Consider the following 14736-nt stretch of genomic DNA (forward strand, 5'->3'; position numbering starts at 1 on the left):
TATCCATTTCCCCTGAGCAGAGACAGCGTGTTCAGGACACACTTAGCAGATACTAGAATTTTTAGGCTTAATATGGATTTTATTAAAGTAAATAACTTCCAATCTGATCTTAGCTTTTTTAGTGGTGTGAAAGAGGATTTTGTTCTTTTTGTTAGAATACCATGGCAAGACATGCTGATAATTGTGCTGGCCCAGATGGCGTAGAGGGGGAAAATGGAGGAGAAACGAAGAAGAGTAAACGTGGAAGAAAAAGAAAGATGCGCTCTAAGAAAGAAGATTCCTCTGACAGTGGTAAGTGACTTGTTCCTTGATTTGCTTACTATGGCAGGCTTTGGAGCCCAGTTTCCAGTGTATTTATGTATGGATATGCTGGGATGTAGAGGCGGGCACACACTCTTCCTTTCTTTAAACTTCTCATCTCCTAACGTCTATTTACAACAGCAGTTAGTGTTTTTCTGGGGCATATTTTCTTTTCTCCTCGTGGCATTCCGCTTATTAATGCCCTTTTTGTTTGTTTGTTTGTTTGTTTTTTTTGAGACGGAGTCTCGCTCTATCGCCCAGGCTGGAGTGCACTGGCGCGATCTCGGCTCACTGCAAGCTCTGCCTCCCGGGTTCACGCCATTCTCCTGCCTCAGCCTCCCGAGTAGCTGTGACTACAGGCGCCCACCACCACGCCTGGCTAATTTTTTTGTATTTTTTAGTAGAGACGGGGTTTCACCGTGTTAGCCAGAATGGTCTCGATCTCCTCACCTCGTGATCCGCCCTCCTCAACCTCCCAAAGTGCTGGGATTACAGGTGTGAGCCGCTGCGCCCAGCCATTATTAATGCCTTATACGTAATCTTGAGTTAAAGCAAAATTAATATTTTTATTCAGTTTATTCAAATTTGTGATATTCTAAGGCCAGCAGAGTTTCTTTTCCTATGTTCTTAACTTTTACATTTAGGAAGCTGGTCTAGATAAGAGCAGTGAATCTAATGGACATGAAGAAGGTTGTTTAAGCATCTTCACTTACGGTTTGACTGCCTGTGTCAGCCTAACCTTGAGAGGTGCTGATCAAGTCAGTGAAGGTCAGCCTTTCTCTTCCTACCTTAATCTCTCCATTTAAAGTTTAAAATCTTGCCTATTTTCCTACCACAGGTACTCTTTGGAGTGTTTTTTGCCTCTCTAGTCATGAAACCCAGGCAGGAGGTTGTGCTTAGAAGTGCCAAGCCTCGGTCGGGCACAGTGGCTCATGCCTGTAATCCCAGCACTTTGGGAGACAAAGATGGGCAGATCACTTGAGGTCAGGAGTTCGAGACCAGCCTGGGGAACATGGCAAAACCTTGTCTCTACAAAAAATTTAAAAATTAGCCAGGTGTGGTGGTACATGCCGATAGTCCCAGCTACTCGAGAGGCTGAGGTGGGAGAATCACCTGAGCCCGGGAAATTGAGGCTGCAGTGAGCTGTGATCACGCCACTGCCTTCCAGTCTGGTCGTCGAAGTGAGACCTTGTCTCCAAAAAAAAAGAAAAAGTGCCAAGCCTCACAAAGAGGGTGGAGGAACAAGAGTCTTGGTAACTTGGAGGCCACATTTAATTACACAAACATGTTCAGAGTGTTAGATTCTGTAGTGTGGATATCTAGGTTGCTGGCATCCAGGTGGGAAGGCACCTCTGTAACTAAAGACTTAAGGTATGGATGGAAAAGGTGGTAGAGAGTTTGGTTTTAGGAAATGGACTTCCCAGAAGCACCATTAAACTGGAGAGATTATAGATGATGCCTGATAGTCTAGGGATTCTTCATATTGTGTTTTGCACTGGTTGTCAGTAGAAATAGTGGGGAGGGGTTGAGATTTTTGAGAAGGAACATATTGGAGAACTTTAGTGACTTTATTGGGCTATTTTTGTTCTTTGTTTGTTTTGGTTTTTTTTTTTTTTTTTTTTTTTTGAGACAGCGTCTCCCTCTTGTTGCCCAGGCTGGAGTGCAGTAGTGCGATCTCTGCTCACTGCAACCTCCACCTTCTGGGTTCAAGCGATTCTCCTGCTCAGCCTCCCAGGTAGCTGGGATTACAGGCATGCCCCACCACACCCTATTAATTTTTGTATTTTTAGTAGAGATAGGGTTTCACCATGTTGGCCAGGCTGGTCCAGAACCCCTGACCTCAGGTGATCCATCCGCCTCGGCCTCCCAAAGTGCTGGGATTACAGGTGTGAGCCACTGTGCCCGGCTGTTTTTTTGTTTTTAAATAGAGATGGGGTCCCACTGTGTGGCCCAGGCTGGTCTCGTAACTCCTGGGCTCAAGTGATCCTCCTGCCTCGACCTCCCAATGTGCTGGGATTATAGGCATGAGCCACTGCACCCAGCTACTTTATGGGTTTTATTGTAAAACTTTCTCATGAAAGCACTAAGCTGTTTATGTTTGGATCTGTAACAAGGTCCCCCCCACCCCCCTTTTTTTTTCCTTTTTTTAAATGGAGTATCCGTTTTAAGTAGCATCTTCTTCAGTCACTGGGTGTTAAGTGTATGCCTCCTTTAAGATGTCAGTTTGCAGCCGGTCATGGTGGCTCACGCCTGTAATCCCAGCACTTCGGTAGGCCAAGGCAGGCAGATCACCTTAGCTCAGGAGTTCAAGACCAGCCTGGGGAACATGGCAAAACCCTGTTATCTACAAAAAAATACAAAAATCAGCAGGGGGTTGTGGCCTGCGCCTGCGGTCCCAGCTACCTGGGAGGCTGAGGTGGGAGGATGGCTTGAGCCCAGTAGGTTGAGCTGCAGTGAACTGAGATAGTGTCACTGCACTCCAGCCTGGGTAACAGAGCGAGACCCTGTCTCCAAAAAAAAAAAAAGGGGAAAAAAATTATTGCAGTGAACTGTTGGGGGTTTTCAGAAATGTTGGGAGACTCCCAGATATTACCAGTGATCAGATAATCTTAACCTTGGGGATCCCTATAGTTGTTCTTAGTTGCAAAGCCGCCTGCTGCCAGACTCTGTCCTATGTCCTGCTTTCTCCTGATACTGCCTTGTTCACTTCTGTGGTTCATCTCCAGGAAGACCAGCTTCTTTCCCTAATTGTATGTAACCAGAAGCATCTTTAGTCTAAAGAGATTATTGATAGCTTCTGATAGATTTCTACAGTTCTGTGTTCTGTCTGCTGCTGGTTAGTAGAGCATGGAATTAGGTTCCAGGCCTTATACCTAGTGACTCTTTATCTCCCCCAGAAAAGGGACGTCAGCCTGGGCTCCATGCCACTGTTGGCCATGCAGTCTTACTTGTCCTGACCCAGAAGTTCTGCCTGTCGGCTGTCTACAGAGATTGACCAGCAGATGGTCTACTGCTGTTTTCAAGGCTTTTTGCTGACATACCACCAAGCCAATAAGCCTTTGATCCTGTTAGCCTGCTTTTGTGTGCTTTTCCCCCCAATTCTGACTGAATTTGTTTAGTTTTCTAGGCATTGGGCCAACTTAGGCAATAGAGGGCTTGAAGAAGTTCAGCAGGGAAGCATCTCTCGTTCTTGACACACTGCCACCTATCTATGTATTCCCCACGTTTTCACTTAGGATTTCAGTCACTTGAGAAATAAGGCATTTTATCTGGAAGATCAGGAGTTTACCCACAGATCTCTAAATTTAAACATTTTGTTCCAGAGAAAGAGAGTGCACGTTAATAACCCGTGCTTTCTAGAGGAAGGCAGGCAGTGTACATTTTGTGCCGCAGCCATGGGGGAGGGATAACAAAAGCTCTTTGGCTGCCTGCAGATGTGGGTGCCAGAACAGCCCCAGACTGAGGGCAGAGGTTTGAATTCTACCTGCTGTGACTTAGCTGTGCATTGCAATCACTTAGTTTCTCACTTTTTCTATAAAATGAGGGTAACACCCTCATTCAATGAAGTACTGAAGCCTAAGTGGAAAATGGTGAATTTTTAAATTGTGATGTTTGCTATAAGTAAAAGCTGTGTTTGTGGTAGACTATAGGTTACGGAGCAGGATTACATGAGTTCCGTGAGTCCTGTTGATCCCCAGGTCACTATTAAATGGAGTGAGAATGTTACAGAAATTACTCAGGGAAACTTGAGTCTCAGCTGGTCAGATGTCCCAGGTCACGTACCTAAGTAAGAGATCTGAGACTCAGCCTCGTTGCCTGGCTCCTCGTCAGTATTCTTTATACAATAGTTTCCTCACTTTCATGTACCACTGATTTTACCACGAATGGACTATTGTGGCATTAGGGAGGAGAGCAAGAGGGTTGGAAATGACACATTGGGTCTAGTACAGCTGGGAATTAAGTCCAAAAACTTGACCTTAAAAGAGAATCAATAATAGTTTCAAAAGAACTCTTGCTACTTACCTTAGTAAATAGGACCTCACAATGCGTAAGAATTTCTGGCCAGCCGTGATGGATGAAGCCTGTAATCCTAACACTTTGGGAGGTCAGGAGTTAGAAGCTGCAGTGAGCTATGACCGCACCAGTGCACTCCAGCCTGGGTGACAGAACAAGACCCCGCCTCAAAAAAAAAGAAAAAGAATTTCCGTCTTGTCCCCTGACACACACACACACACACACACACACACACACACACACACTCACTCACTCTCTCTTACCCTTCCTGCCCACTTAGAGATGAGCAGAACCACATCTCCAAGGGTCCATTTCCGGCTTAGTGTCCTGCTTTATCCTGGTATAGTAGGTAGGGGGATCATGAGAATTTGAAATTCGGTATTGTGTTGAGTCAAAAAAGGGTCTAAAGCTAAAAGGAAAAAGTAATAGCCAATCCCACATAAAATGTGAATAATAGTATTCAAGTCGATTTGCTTCATTCTGTTGTAATACCTGTTTATTATATTAATCCTGATAGCAAAAATTCCAGCGAAAGCATTTTTATTTATTATTTTTTGGAACCTCACACCCTGCTCCCCTAAAAGCATTTTTAAATGGGCTTTTGTTTTGTTTTTAGTTTTTATTTATTTTTGTTGTTATTTGTTTGTTTTTCCCAGACAAAGTCTTATTCTGTCACCCAGGCTGGAGTGTAGTGGAGTGATCTCAGCTCACTGCAACCTCTGCCTCCCAGGTTCAAGTGATTCTCATACCTCAGCCTCCTAAGTAGCTAGGATTACAGGTGCCCGCCATCACAGCTGGCTAATTTTTGTATTTTTAGTAGAGACGGGGTTTCACCATGTTGGCCTGGCTGGTCTCAAAGTCCTGACTTCAGGTGATCCACCCACCTCGGCCTCCTAAAGTGCTGGGATTACAGGCGTGAGCCACCGTTCCCAGCCTAAATGGGCTTTTTTTTTTTTTTTTTTTTTTTACACAGGATCTCACTGTATCACCCAGGCTGAATACAGTGGTGAAATCACAGCACGCTGCAGCCTCTACCTCCCTGGCTTAAGCAGGCCTCTTGCCTCCGTCTCTTGAGTAGCTGGGACTACAGACACACACCACCGTGTCCTGCTAATTTCTTCCTTTTTTTTTTTTTTCTTATTTTTTTTCCTTGAGACGGAATCTCACTCTGTTGCCCAGGCTGGAGTGCAATGGCATGATCTCAGCTCACTGCAACCTCCACCTCTCGGGTTCAAGCAATTCTTCTGCCTCAGCCTCCCGAGTAGCTGGGATTACAGGTGCCGCCACCACGCCTAGCTAATTTTTGTATTTTTAGTAGAGACGGGGTTTTACCATGTTGGCCAGGCTTGTCTCGAACTCCTAACCTCAGGTGATCCACCTGCCTCAACCTCCCAAAGTGCTGGGATTACAGGCATGAGCCACTGCGCTGGGCAAATTTTGTTTTTGTTTTTGTTTGTTTGTTTTTTTGAGACGGAGTCTTGCTCTGTTGCCAGGCTGGAGTGCAGTGGCGCAATCTCGGCTCACTGCAACCTCTGCCTCCTGGGTTCCTGGGTTCAAGTGATTCCACTGCCTCAGCCTCCCGAGTAGCTGGGACTACAGGCATGCATCATCACACCCGGCTAATTTTTTGTATTTTAGTAGAGACAGGGTTTCACCATGTTGACGAGGATGGTCTCGATCTCCTGACCTTGTGATCCGCCCGCCTCAGCCTCCCAAAGTGCTGGGATTACAGGTGTGAGCCACCATGCCTGGCCACCTTTTGTTTTTTTGTTTTTTTTAAAGTAGAGACGGGGTTTCACCATATTTGCCAGGCTGGTCTTGAACTCTTGACCTCAAGTGAGCTGCCCACCTTGCCCTCCCAAAGTGCTGGGATTTACAGGCATGAGCCATCACACGGAGTCAATTTCGTTTTTGTTTTTTGTTTGTTTGTTTGTTTTTCTCTGGAGACAGAGTTTCACTCTTGTGGCCCAGGCTGGAGTGCAGTGGCGGATCTCAGCTCACCGCAACCTCCGCCTCCCAGGTTCAAGTGATTCTTCTGCCTCAGCCTCCCGAGTAGCTGGGATTACAGGTATGCGCCACCACACCCAGCTAATTTTATATTTTTAGTAGAGTCAGGGTTTCTCCATGTTGGACAGGCTGGTCTCAAACTCCCAACCTCAGGTGATACACCCACCTCAGCCTCCCAAAGTACTGGGATTACAGGTGTGAGCCACCGCGCCCAGCTGCCAGTTTCTTATTTCTTGTAGAGATAAGGTCTCACTATGTTACCCAAGCTGGTCTTGAACTCCTGAACATGAGTGATCCTCCAACCTCAGCCTCCCAAAGTGCTGGGATTACAAGTGTGAACCACCGTGCCCAACCTTAAATTGATTTTTCTTAATAATTGGCTGAGGATGCTGGCTCACACCTGTAATCCCAGCACTTTGGGAGGCAGAAGCAGGCAGATTGCCTGAGGTCAGGAGTTTGAGACCAGCCTGGCCAACATGGCGAAACCCCATCTCTACAAAAAATACAAAGATTATCTGGATTGGCTGGGCACGTTGGCTCATGCCTGTAATCCCAGCACTTTGGGAGGCCGAGGCAGGTGGATCACCTGAGGTCAGGAATTCAAGACCAGCCTGACCAATATGGTGAAACCCCATCTGTACTAAAAATACAAAAATCAGCCGGGTGTGGTGGCGTATGCCTGTAGTCACAGCTACTCAGGAGGCTGAGACAGGAGAATTAAACCCAGATTGCAGAGGTTGCAGTGAGCTGAGATCGTGCCACTGCATTCCAGCCTGGGCGACAGAGTGAGACTCTGTCTCAAAAAAAAAAAAAGAAGGAAAAAAAATTACCTGGGCATGGTGGTGCATGCCTGTAGTCCCGGCCACTCAGGAGGCTGAGCAACGAGAATTGCTTGAATCTGGGAGGCAGAGATTGCAGTGAGCCGAGATCGCGCCACTGCACTCCAGCCTGGGCAATAGAGTGAGACTGTCTCAAAAAAAAAAAAAAGAAAGAAAGAAAATATATATATATGTGTGTGTGTGTGTGTGTGTGTGTGTGTGTATATGTATATATAAAACAAGACTTCAAATAATATATAATTGTTTTCTTTCATCTTCCACCACCCTTCTCCTTGCCCCACCACCTGTGCTTCCTGATTTCATGAAAAGAAAATGCTGAACCAGATCTGGACGACAATGAGGATGAGGAGGAGCCTGCCGTAGAAATTGAACCTGAGCCAGAGCCTCAGCCTGTGACCCCAGCCCCACCACCCGCCAAGAAGCGGAGAGGACGACCCCCTGGCAGAACCAACCAGCCCAAACAGAACCAGCGTAAGTTGTTCATCTCTGCTCTGGAGGCTGGCGTCTTCTCCGAGCATGTGGGGGAGCCAGATGGGTCCTTGTTCTTTGGGGAGGTGGGAACTAAGCCATGAGAACAAGTTAAGGGCATGTCGAGAACAAACTCTCAGGAAATGGCTTTTTAGGAGTTTTTACTGAGGAACATCTGAGGAAGTCTTTAGAGGCCTGTTACATTTCAAGAAGAAGTCCAGAGTAGAAGGGTACTTGTGTTCTGCAAGATGGGTACTGTTAATGTGGGCGGGTTTTGAAAAACAACCAAAGTCACAGTCAGCTGGCAGAATGGATGCGGTAATGAATATAAAAGAGCCAAATCGTAAAGGGTGGAGAGGGAAAGCAGTTTCTGCACTGAGATTGCCCCTTCTAAGAAACTCAGGGTCAGGCGGTGGCTCATGCCTGTGATCCCAGCACTTTGGGGGGCCAAGGCGGGAGGATCACCTGAGGTCAGTAGTTCCATACCAGCCTGGTCAACATGGTGAAACCCCATCTCTGCTAAAAATACAAAAATTAGCCAGGCGTAGGGGTGGGCACCTGTAGTCCCATCTACTCAGGAGGCTGAGGCAGGAGAATTGCTTTAACCCGGGGGGCAGAGGTTGCAGTGAGCCGAGATCATGCCAGTGCACTCCAGCCTGGTGATAGAGCAAGACTCCGTCTCAAAAAATAAAATAAAAAATAAATTGACTGTCTCTAGACCGCTATCTAATAAGGCTTTCCTGCATTGCTGACATCCCGTTCGCTGTCAGTCTAAAAGACCCTTGTGATTCTTGGGGCTTTAATGCACCATTTGTTCTGTCTGTGCTCTTCTTTGCCAGCAACAGCTATCATTCAGGTTGAAGACCAGAATACAGGTGCAATTGAGAACATTATAGTTGAAGTAAAAAAAGAGCCAGATGCTGAGCCCGCAGAGGGAGAGGAAGAGGAGGCCCAGCCAGCTGCCACAGATGCCCCCAACGGAGACCTCACGCCCGAGATGATCCTCAGCATGATGGACCGGTGATGGCGGAGCCTTGTGCGTCGCCAGGACTGCTCTGGGCTGTGTTTAAACGGCCCGCATCTTAATTTTTCCCCCTTCTTTCTTTTTTTGGCTTTGGGAAAAGCATCATTTTACCAAACATACCGAGAACGAAAACTTCAAGGATGATGTTAGAAAAAAATGTGATTTAACTAGAACTTGCTGTCTGATGTTAGCAAATCATGGAATGTTCTGAGTCCCCGAGGGTTTACTGTGAAGTGCTGAGGACAGTGTTGACGACTAACTCGTTTTCCTAGATGGAAACGGAGACATTGACCCCTCCCTCCATGTGGTAAACCACTCCAGAATGGCCACCAGGCTTCCCAGAGTTCTATGGTCTTCTTCCCAAGAGAGTTTTTAATTGTAAATGCATACTTGGGAAGGACTTAGACTTTTAAACTGTTTTTTGCTTTTGCTTTTCCCTGACTCCCTTTGCTTGGAGTCAGCTGCACACCAGTAGTATGGCATGCTACGATCAGGTTCTGTCCTGAAAGCTTTGCCTCTTTCTTGGCAAAGTTTCTGGTATGGTCAAGCTTGTAAATAACTTTTTTTACATTTTAATCTTTTCCATTAATTAAGAGGTTGAAAAGAAGTGCAGTGTAAGAAAACCCAGCATTTTAATTACTTGCAAATTAAGTTACCACAGACTCTGTAGTGTGTAAATGTTGACAAGGAATTGGATCACAATCATGTAGCAGAATGGCACCCAGACCACTGCCCACCAGTGATGGACACCCACGTGGCAGATCATGATTTCCAGCCCACGGAGCCAGCATTTGAACCTTGTATAATTAACTTTCAGTTATGATTTCCCATCGACATTTTCTTTGCCCTGTTTGTAGCTGATTGTTGTGTTTTATAAATCTTCTGTTAAGGCAGAAGGGTGATTATGAGTGGGTCACAGCAGCCCTTATAAGCTGGGCCAGAAAATTTCACTAGGTCAGTAATTTAAACCTTGGATCTTCAAAAAATAAAATAATAATGTGAAGCAAAACCAACTAAAAAGTGATTCTTGCACATGAACTGTCACATGTTTAAAAATGTGTTTTTTAGAGAGCCTCAGTCTTACCGATTTCAAACACTTTTTTCTTCTGTGTATTGCTTTTAAGAGAGCCATCAGTTAGCTATCAGACTCTAGGTTGATGCATTTTGTACTTAGCTGTACTGTGTGATATTTTTCATTATTTTAGGACGCCAACATGAGACCTGTAATAAAATATGTAATGGGGTTGAAAGCTGGGGAGGAGGATCTACTGCTGTACAGCTAATAAATCATAACGGATTAACAAGTGCTCCAAAGACTCCATCTTGCGTGATTCCTGCCTGCTTGAGGGATGTTGGGGGGCTGCATACATGGTTCCAGGCTGTGCAGGCTGCTGCCTTTCACAGGCAACCCCTGTTCCCTGGGATGGTACTTTCTCTAGCAGATGGGAGGATATGATCTTGGCGGGTGACTGGATATTGAGCGCATCCTGCTGTAACTGTTTTTTTGTTTGTTTGTTTGTTTGTTTTGTTTTTTGAGATGGAGTCTCGCTCTGTTGCCCAGGCTGGAGTGCAGTGGCGCAATCTCAGCTCACTGCAACCTCCACCTCCCAGGTTCACGCCATTCTCCTGCCTCAACCTCCCGAGTAGCTGGGACTACAGGCGCCTGCCACCATGCCTGGCCAATTTTTTGTATTTTTAGTAGAGACAGGGTTTCACTGTGTTAGCCAGGATGGTCTCGATCTCCTGACCTTGTGATCCGCCTGCCTAGGCCTCCGAAAGTGCTGGGATTACAGGCGTGAGCCACCACACCCAGCCCCTGCTATAACTTCTTAACTCCCCAAAATGTGTGTCTAAGTAGACAGGTGAGTAGATGGACAGCAGCCAGCTTCCATGATCCACTTGAGGAGTAAGTGCCCCATGCACAGAGTAGATGGGGCGTAGAGCTGCTTAGAGTGAAAGGGGCTGAGGGGAAGCTGTCTACTCAGGCTCTCAGCTCAAGGAGGCCTGGGATCAGATGTACCTGGAGCTCTGCCAGGTGTGAGGGAACAGAGAGGAGCTGGGCCCAGTCTGCCCTAGAGAAGTTCATTTGAAAGGAGAGAGACAGATGCACAACCACTGAGTAGTGAAGAGACCGTCTTAGATAATAGAGCTGCCTGGTAGCACTTCAGGAAGGTGGTTGGAAAGGGAGTTGTGTCGTGTTTGGAATCTTAGGCGTGAGTGGAAAATTATCTTGCTGCTGCTGCCATTCCTAGGCAGATTGCTTTGGCAAACCCACTTGAGGTGAAAGCTTAAACCACTTGAGTTTTTTAACCTAAATTCCAACTTAGGAGTTGTCAATTAGAAGTAACAGAGCAAAATGTGTGAAGCTTTTAGCTGGCTAGTGCTGTCCACACAGATGGGTCTCCCAGGAAAACGACCCAGGGCCTCCTGGGGCCTCGGGACTCAGCCAGGCAGTTAACTCGTTGGTCTGAAAGTTAGTGGTCTCAGGCTGTTGGAGCTTGAGTTCTGTATCCCATCTACGGGTTTACCCGCCAGGGTACCCCTACCAGCCAGCCAAAACTTTTTTTTTCTTTTTTTCTTTTTTTTTTTTTTTGAGACGGAGTCTTGCTCTGTCACCCAAGCTGGAGTGCCGTGGCACAATCTTGGATCACTTCAACCTCCACCTCCTGGGTTCAAGGGATTCTCCTGCCTCAGCCTCCTGAGAAGCTGGGATTACAGGCACCCACCACCACACCTTGCTAATTTTTGTATTTTTAGTAGAGATGGGGTTTCACCATGTTGACCAGGCTGGTCTGGAACTCCTGACCTCAGGTGATCCGCCCGCCTCGGCCTCCCAAAGTTCTAGGATTACAGGCATGAGCCACCACACCCGGCCCCAACTTTTTTTTAATTCCAAGTTTTTTTTGAGACAGGGTCTCACTCTGTCACCTAGGCTGGGATGTGGTGGCACAATCAGCTCACTGTGACCTTGAACTAGGCTCAAGCAATCCTACCTCAGCCTCCTGGATAGCTGGGACTACGGGCCATGCCATCACACCTGGCTCATTTTTGTTTTGTTTTTTTTTTTTAGGTTTTTTTTTTTTTTTAGAGATAGGATCTTGCTATGTTGCCCAGGCTAGTCTCAAAATCCTGAACTGAAGTGATCTTCCTGCCTCAGCCTCCAAAAGTGCTGGATTATAGGCATGAACCACCATTCCCAGCCACCTAAGCATATATAACCTCTTTGCAGAACAATGAGGCTCAGTTTTTCTGTATCTTCAACACAGCCTGTCATTCCTGATTGTATACATTCTGTTTGAAAGGTTTTTGTTTGTTTGCTTGCTTGTTTGTTTTGAGATGGAGTCTCGGTCTGTTGCCAGGCTGGAGTGCAGTGGCGCGATCTCGGCTCACTGCAACCTCTGCCTCCCAGTTTCAAGCAATTCTCCTGCCTCAGCCTCCCCAGTAGCTGGGAATACAGGCACGCACCACCACACCTGGCTAATTGTATTTTAATAGAGACAGAGTTTCACCATGTTGGCCAGGATGGTCTCAATCTCCTGACCTCGTGATCCGCCCGCCTCGGCCACCCAAAGTGCTGGGATTACAGGCGTGCACCACCATGCCCGGCCCTCTGTTAGAAAGTTTAAAAGTTTAAAAGTAGCCTCCCAGCTACTTGGGAGGCTGAGGCAGGAGAATTGCTTGAACCCGGGAGGCGGAGGTTGCAGTGAGCCAAGATTGCGCCACTGCACTCCAGCCTGGGTGACAGCGAGACTCCGTCTCAAAAAAAAAAAAAAAAAAAAAGTTTAAAAGTGGATTTGTTTTAGCTGGAGAGGGGGCAAGAGAATTGACATCCTGATGGAGTTAAGGCTGAAAAGGGATCCTCCTGCTGCATAGCCCAGGATGCATCCTGTCTGTCCCTTAATTATAAAACCTTCAGCAGCAGAAGCCAGTTGTGTTACTGCTTCTGTTGACAGGGAAGTTCCTGAACCTGCATGCAGCTTCCTCAGTGTTAAGCCACAGAAGTAAAGAACCTTTGCCCCTTTCACCCCTAGGCTGGCATCACCATATTGCTGCCCAGCTCAGCAAGTACCTGAGCCCTTCTCTGACTTGTCAGGACCTGGTCTTTGAAAATCATCTGTGGTGAGCCTTATGGCAGCACCAAGGGGGCATAGCCCGGCCCACCTGGGAGGCAAGTCTCGCCCTCAGTCTGTGCTACCCAGAGCAGGCGAGGCTGATGCTCTCAGGAGCTTTGACATTTCCTGAATGCCCATGGAGTGGCATGCCATCCAGAACACAGACGGGCTTGAACAAGCTGACAGCTTCTCACTGAGTCACTGTCACTTGTAAGAACCGAGTCCCATGTGTTCACTTGGTCTCTGAGATCAGGTTTGCTGTGTTACTACCTCCCTGACCACCATCAGCCACGTGGCTAGCCCCGCAAGCCTGTCCAGATCTCTTAGTTGTCCCTGCCTGCCCCCATGTGCTCACACACACAGGGACTGGCCCCACTGGCATCGCTGCAGCCTCCAGAGGCCCTCCACCTGGGCATGGCTCCAGCCCTTTTGGCAGTCACTCTCATTTCTCTCTCCTCCTTGTCATTCTAAACAGAAAAATCCCAGTGAGGTGGATTTTCTGCCATTCTGTTTTGGAATCCCTGGGTTGTCATGGTAGACTTGGCAAATGTGAGTGTTATCTGAGTGCCAGGCACTGTTGTGGGCACTTCCCTTAATAAACATTGAATCCTTTGAGCAAGGCTTGAGGTTAGTTAATAGCTCCGGCTTACAAACAAAACTGGAAGACCAGAAAGGCTAAGTAATGTGTTCAGTGTCAAAATCTAGGCAGTGTGCCTGCAGAACCTGCTTTTTTTTTTTTTTTTTTTTTTTTTTGAGACGGAGTCTTGCTCTGTCGCCCAGGCTGGAGTACAGTGGTGAGATCTTGGTTCACTGCAACCTCTGCCTCCTGGGCTCAAGCAATGCTCATGCCTCAGCCTCCCCAGTAGCTGGGACTACAGGTGCCCACCACCACGCTTGGCTAACTTTTTGTATTTTAGTAGAGACAAGGTTTCACCATGTTGGCCAGGTTGGTCTCGAACTCCTGAGCTCAGGCGATCCACCTCGGCCTCCCAAAATGCTGGGATTATAGGCATGAGCCACTACACCTGGCCAGAACCTGCATTCTTGGTTCCTTGGCAGTACTGTGTGAGACCTACTGAATTGTCACCCTACAAGCAGTTTGAGGGTTCTGTGTGGTCTTAGAGCCTTAGATCTTAATCCAAATTATGTCTCTTCGTGGCCAGGCATGGTGTCTCACGCCTGTAATCCCAGCACTTTGGGAGGCTGAGGTGGGCAGATCACCTGAGGTCAGGAGTTGGAGACCAGCCTGACAAACATGGTGAAACCCCGTCTCTACTAAAAACATAAAAATTCCCTGGGTGTGGTGGCACATGCCTGTAATCCCAGCTACTTGGGAGGCTGAGGCAGAAGAATTGCTTGAACCCAGGAGGCAGAGGTTGTAGTGAACCAAGATCACCCCACTGCACTCCAGCCTGGGCAACAAGAGCGAAGTTCTGTCTAAAATAATAATAATAATAATAATAATAATAATAATAATAATAATTAGCCCAGGCATGGTGGTGGGCACCTGTAATCCCAGCTACTCGGGAGACTAAGGCAGGAGAATTGCTGGAACCTGGGAGGCGGAGGCTGCAGTGAGCCAAGATTGTGCCACTGCACTCCAGCCTGGACCACAGAGCAAGACTCTATCTCAAAACCAACAAACAAACCAAGTATGTCTCTTCAATTGGGGAGGCAGCAGGAACTCTCTGTGCTGCATCTTCTGCAGCTGACTCCTCCTTGTCACCCTTAGCTGTCATTTCACCTCCACCTTGCTGAGCTATGGGCAGGGTAGACTGCTGTTCCTTACCGCTTAAGTGGAGTTTAGATTGTAATAGAAGAAAAAAAATGCAGTCTCTTCCTGTGAACTTTCCAGAATCTAGGTCCTGGTCTTTGAGAGGGCAACAGACTACCAGGCCCCACCCTATGACTGTCTGACCCCTCTCAGCACTGGAGACACTGGCTTATTTCTCTCTCTCTGGCTGCCCCCTCC

General features: G+C 47.2%; 1 protein-coding gene across 3 annotated transcripts in view; it reads left to right on the plus strand.

Annotated features, from left to right (window-relative positions):
- The window catches only part of CTCF (CCCTC-binding factor), a 76899-nt gene extending 66939 nt beyond the window's left edge, over positions 1–9960 (plus strand). For 2 of the 3 annotated variants that reach the window (XM_063797259.1, XM_054669431.2), the window contains exons 10-12: positions 156–291; positions 7470–7631; positions 8474–9960. In XM_063797259.1, the coding sequence (XP_063653329.1) occupies positions 156–291; positions 7470–7631; positions 8474–8652 (477 nt within the window). In that variant the 3' untranslated portion in view covers positions 8653–9960. Of the gene's footprint in view, positions 1–155; positions 292–7469; positions 7632–8467 lie in introns of all 3 variants that reach the window. The other variant, XM_511035.9, reaches the window with a different exon arrangement.
- Positions 9961–14736: the final 4776 nt, after the last annotated feature.

Source organism: Pan troglodytes, chromosome 18 (genome assembly GCF_028858775.2).
Source record: "Pan troglodytes isolate AG18354 chromosome 18, NHGRI_mPanTro3-v2.0_pri, whole genome shotgun sequence".
In the NCBI taxonomy this organism is placed as follows: domain Eukaryota; kingdom Metazoa; phylum Chordata; class Mammalia; order Primates; family Hominidae; genus Pan; species Pan troglodytes.